The 5,548-nt window shown below is 41.7% G+C and overlaps 1 protein-coding gene across 1 annotated transcript in view; it reads left to right on the top strand.

Annotated features, from left to right (window-relative positions):
* The window catches only part of klhl5 (kelch-like family member 5), a 49,636-nt gene extending 44,125 nt beyond the window's left edge, over positions 1–5,511 (top strand). Inside the window, exons 12-13 of the mRNA XM_037674960.1 lie at positions 2,276–2,447; positions 4,878–5,511. Coding sequence (XP_037530888.1) covers positions 2,276–2,447; positions 4,878–4,934 — 229 coding nt within the window. The 3' untranslated portion in view covers positions 4,935–5,511. The remainder of the gene's footprint in view (positions 1–2,275; positions 2,448–4,877) is intronic.
* Positions 5,512–5,548: the final 37 nt, after the last annotated feature.

The raw sequence follows: 5,548 nt of genomic DNA, 5'->3' as shown, positions 1-5,548 counted from the left end.
AGCATCAATGTGTGGCATGGAGGCTGCACAGCTGCAGAAAGAAAAGCTTTGCAGAGAGTGGTGAAGGCTGCACAGAAATCTGTTGGAATCAGCCTCCCCACCATCACAGACATCTACACCTCCAGATGCAGGAAGAGGGCCACCTGCATCATGAAGGACCCCACCCACCCAGCACACACACTTTTTGCCCCACTCCCCTCAGGAAGGAGGTTAAGGAGCATTAAGTGTAGAACCACTAGACTGAGGAACAGCTTCTACCTTGAGGCTGTTAGACTCATGAATCTCTAACTAGAATAATCACTGTGAAAAACCATATCATGTTGCTGCTGATCTGTTTCATGTTGCTGCTGATCTGTTTCAATGTTGATGTGTTCATGCGTGCACATCTGCTCACAGACTCATGTTCATGTTTGTGCTGATGTTCAATGTTTTATGTTATGAGTGCTTAGTGTATATTTAGTTGATGTTTTTCTTAGTTCATATCTTTGATGTTATTACTGTTTTTCTTAGACATTTTATTGTTGGATGTAACTGGGACCCCGTGTACATAATTTCGCTCCACCACATGTACCACATGAGGTGCGAATGACAATAAAGAAACTCTGACTCTGACTCTACTTGTCCCAACTTTTTTGGGATTTGTTGACACTGAAATTTTGAATCAACATATTTTTTCCTTTAAAGTGTTACATTTACTCAGATTAAACTTTTGATCTGTCATCTATGTTATATTACGAATAAAATATTGACATTTGCCATCTCCACATCATTGCATTCAGTTTTTATTCACAATTTGTTTTGTGTCCCAACTTTTTTGGAATCCGGTTTGTATATATGTATATAAGGTGTTTTAAACCCATCCCACACTCTTGCAATATTCTAAACAATGTTTCTAAACTCTAAACGCTCTAAAAGAGCACAGAATGTCATGATTTCAGCTCTCTGCCTCCAGCTGCACTCTCGGCCATGCCCACTTGTCTGTTCTGCACGGAGATACCATACCATTTTATTTATAGAGCACTTAAAACAGCGACAAGGCCAACCAAAGTGCTGTACAGGCAGAACAACAGACAACACACGAAGCAAAATACAAAATGAGGTAAATCAGAATATAGACATAAAAACGATGCAGATAATGACGACAAACCAGTGTGGAGCATATAGGATCAAAACACAGATCATCTTGTGTTGAAAGCTACTGAATAGTAGTGAGTTTTTAAACGGGACTTGAAAACCGAGAGGGAGGGGGCCTGTCTGACAAGCAGAGGTAACTCGTTCCAAAGTCTTGGTCCTGGTACAGTGAAGGCCCTGTCACCTCTGCGCTTAAGACGAGTTCCTGGAACTGTGAGGAGCAACTGGTCCGCTGACCTCAGGGAACGTGGTGGGACATACGGTTGTAGCAGATCAGAGAGATAAGGAGGGGCGACACTGTTCAGTGATTTGTAGACATACATGAGTATTTTGAACTGGATTCGAAAGTGAACCGGTAACCAGTGCAGTGAGGCCAAAACTGGTGTAATGTGCTCTCTTTTGCCTGTACTGGTTAAAAATCGGGCTGCCGCATTCTGGACCAGTTGTAGTCGTGCAATGGAGGTCTGACTGATACCAAACAGGAGCGAATTGCAGTAATCAAGCCTAGATGTAATGAATGCATGTATTACTGTCTCCAGGTTATTTTTGGACAATATGGGCTTCAGTTTAGACAGCCGCCTCAGTTGGAAGAAACATGATTTAACAATCATGTTTACATGATTAAGTTTCAGGGAAGGGTCCATTATCACTCCCAGATTAGTGACTCTTTGTTTTTCTGACAGGGTTAGAGCGGAGAGGTCGATGCAGTGGTTTGTGATCGTGTCGTTGGGAGGGAACAACATGACTTCAGACTTCTTTTCATTGAAACTTAAGAAGTTTAAAGCCATCCAGTCCCTGATGTCAGCCAGGCAGTCGAGCAGAGGTTGAATAGAGCATGTACCATTGTGTCTTAGGGGGAAGTAAATTTGAGTCACCGGCATAGAAGTGGAAGGGCATGTTGTGTTTCCAGGAAAAAAATCAGCTGATCAGCTGCAGAAGGAAGCTTCTCCCCCAGCTTTGGGCTGCACACAAGTGCTAAATAATTTAAAGTAATTTATTTTAAATAAAAATTTCATGCCGATCGAGTGGCTCTTTTCCCCTGCCAGACTAATCTCCATTTAGCAACAAATAAACATAAAGAATAAGTATATTTTCTAAACTATAATATTTACATTTGTTAGACTAATAAGTGTTTTGTTTGCAGGTATGACCCTCAGACAGACGTGTGGACGGCTGTCGCCCCCATGAGCATCAGCAGAGACGCTGTGGGTGTTTGTCTCCTTGGCGACCGCCTCTACGCCGTGGGTGGGTATGACGGGCAGGTGTATCTCAACACTGTGGAGGCTTACGACCCTCAGACAAACGAGTGGAAGCAGGTACAGAACTAAAATAAATATCTGCTCTCATTGCTTAATTTCCTCATCGTCTCCAATTTTCTGTTATCGTCACAATTAAAGTTGTTTAAAAAAGCGCAGCAGACCTTCCTCCTCCTCATCTTCTTGGCATCTTTTCTTTCTTCTTTAAATATGCGTTTCCCCCGAGCCAGTATTGTCCTTGGAGCTGCAGCGGGGGGAGGCAGAGCAGACTGTTAAAAATTGGAACGATCTCATTCAGAGGCTTTTAGGAGCCTACTTCCATTTACACCCCATCTCCTGCAAATCCTCCGAGGATTTCCAAGCCGTTGCAGCAAATCTGACATTTTAGAGATGTGCACCACGCTGCGAACATGAGAGGTGTGTGTGTGTGTTTGTAAAATTCAGTACAAATACTGTAGGAGCCTGCAGGCCGTCAGAGGGATCATCTGAGATGTGAGGGGCATGGTGAGAACATTAAATGTGTCCTACAGGTGATGTCAGAGACGAGCATATCAGTGGTGTGTTGTCTGTCTGGACTCTCCTGCTCGTTTCAGCACAACTCTGTCAATCAGCCTCCTCAGACAGCACGGGATGCTGGGTCATTTTCAACCTGAGGCACGGTTGTATGTCGAAGCAGTGGCTACAAAAACAAGCAGGACAACCGAAGGCCATACTTTATATTAATATACACAATGTACAGAATGTTGACTTATTTATTTTCATGAACACTCAAAGCTGCTGGTTTAACATCAGCGTACCTTTAAATTCACATGACGGACTCGCTGAAACGCACCGCCATCAACGACTGATGTTGTTTTTCTTTTTCAGACTCTCGTGAGTTTAAATTGTTCTCTGGACCGTATTTATTTACGTTGTATTTATTTATTGTGTAAATGTTTATAAATCATTCAGTTGCTCCTTTCCACTTCTTTATGCTCATTTTGATCTTTTTCAGCTATATTTCTGCTCCTTTCAGCTTCTTTCTGCTCATTTCAGCATTTTTCAGCTATATTTCTGCTCAGTCCAGATTTTTTTTTTTTGCTAGTTTCAGCTTCTATCTGCTCCTTTCTGCTCCTTTCAGCCTTTTGGTTATATTTCTGCTCCTTTCTGATTCATTCTGCTCATTTCAGCTTCCTTGAGCTCCTTTCAGCTATTTTCTGCTCATTTTGACCTTTTTCGGTTACATTCCTGCACATTTCAGCCTTTTTAAATTATATTTCTGTTTAACAACAAAGTTCATGCTCAATCATCCAGGTATCAAATCCAATAATTCTCAGTCAGGTCATCTGGACAGCTTCTTTCTGCTGAGCTTTGTTCTGATTCTTTTTGTTAATTTTAGCTTCTTAATGCTTTTACAACTACTTTTTTAGATATTTTTCTGCTAATTTTAGCCCCTTATTCTGTATTCCTTTATTTATTCCAATTTTCACCATTTGTGCAGTTACTTTTCAGTTGATTTCAGCTCTTTCTTAATTTTCCCGTTTTAAGCAGTTGTTTGAATTCAACTCGCATTAACAGTTGAGTGATTTAGCTTTTTCAACCAGTTTCAGCTTCTTCAGCAGCTTTCAGCAAAAATCATTCAGCAATGAGCGTTTACGCTGCACTTTATCAGGAAATGACGTTATTCTAGTTTTAAATGCTTTTCAGAAGAAGATACAGCAGAGTTGGGTGCAATGCTATTAAAATGTTTATTTTAAGGACACAGTTTGAGATGGGATTTTTTTTACCTACTCTTTTCTCGTGTTTCCATTTTCCTTAGCTAAATGAATAGGGCAGCACTTCCTCTCGAGGCTGCGACCTCAGCCGTCTCCGTCTACTCATGTCTGTTTTCTCTTTGGACGGCTGTCGGAAATGTAATTTTGTTGTGCTTCTGTGCAATGACAATAAAGCTGATTCTGATATTTTACTGCCAGGTTTAAATTAGACTTTGGCTGCTTGTTATTCATTCTCTGTCTGGACTCGACACCAGTTCATTCTCTGAATTTAGGAGTCTAGAAGTTTAGGAAGTTAAGAGTTAGTTAGCTTCACTTCTATTAAGACTGTTCAGGTCTCTTGTAAATGAGTCCTCGTGGCTCAGTGAGACTAACTTGTTTAAATAAAGGTTGAATGAATGAAAACTAACAAAATGACGTACACTAGAGCCAGCGCTCCTTGAAGGTCAAGGGTTATACAAGGTCTATGCTTGTGTGGATTGTTGTGTAATAGTTTGCTGATGGATAATAACTCTTGTTGACTTTCAGACCTTTAAAACAGGAGTCAGTGTTTTTCTGATGGTCTTTGCAGCTGAAGCAGCTTCTTGTTGATCTTTAGCGTGATGAGCTACAGTTAGCCTCTACATCAATAAAATCAACATTTTCATCTGCATATTATCTTTTCATCTGTGATGCTGATGGTGCAGCAGTGACCGTGTCCTCGTTTATCTGCAGCCACTGACTGGTTTTTATTTTCCAGGTGGCCTCTCTGTGCCTCGGCAGGGCAGGAGCTTGCGTGGTGGCCGTCAGACTGTGAAGACATGAACACAAATAGGTTGAATGTCTACGATGTGGCTCAGAGGCTGTCCTCACCGTCTCCGCTAAGGCCGAAGACACGTCGAGGGAACCGGTGGTCTTGAACTCTTTTTGAGTGTAATCATTCAGTTTAGTGAGAGATTTCTGACACGTTTCCACATCCCAGTAACGTCCACTGCAGGAAGACTGAAGAGACATCAGCAGCGTTTATCTGAGAGGGACAGGACATCTGTCTTAGAGGGACTTTATTTCCTCCCAGCTTCTCTTTCTGCTGACAAACTACAGATACAGAGAGAGCTTGTTCTGAATGCCTCATCATTTTAAGCTCTCGGCTTTCCTTACACAATCTGATCGTGCGTTTTGATGCTATTTTAATACAAACCCCATCATTTATTTTCTGCTGCAGTTGACAAGCCTGCTTCTGTTTAGCTGTTGCCCTCGGATGGATGAAAGCCGAAGTTTTGACACAATCAGCGCAACGTCATAAACAGCGATTTGGTGAGAGGCTTTGCTTTCATTCAGAAACACGTTTTGCTTCGTCTGATAGTTTTCTGCACGTCTGTCATGTCGGATCAGCTCAGCGGTAAGGTGCAGTCTTTTTTTTTTTTTTTTTTT

The sequence above is a fragment of the Nematolebias whitei genome, chromosome 3 (genome assembly GCF_014905685.2).
Source record: "Nematolebias whitei isolate Nwh7 chromosome 3, NemWhi1, whole genome shotgun sequence".
NCBI classification, from domain to species: Eukaryota; Metazoa; Chordata; class Actinopteri; order Cyprinodontiformes; family Rivulidae; genus Nematolebias; species Nematolebias whitei.
Note: the sequence above shows the minus strand (reverse complement) of the source record. Positions and strands in the feature narration are given on the sequence as shown.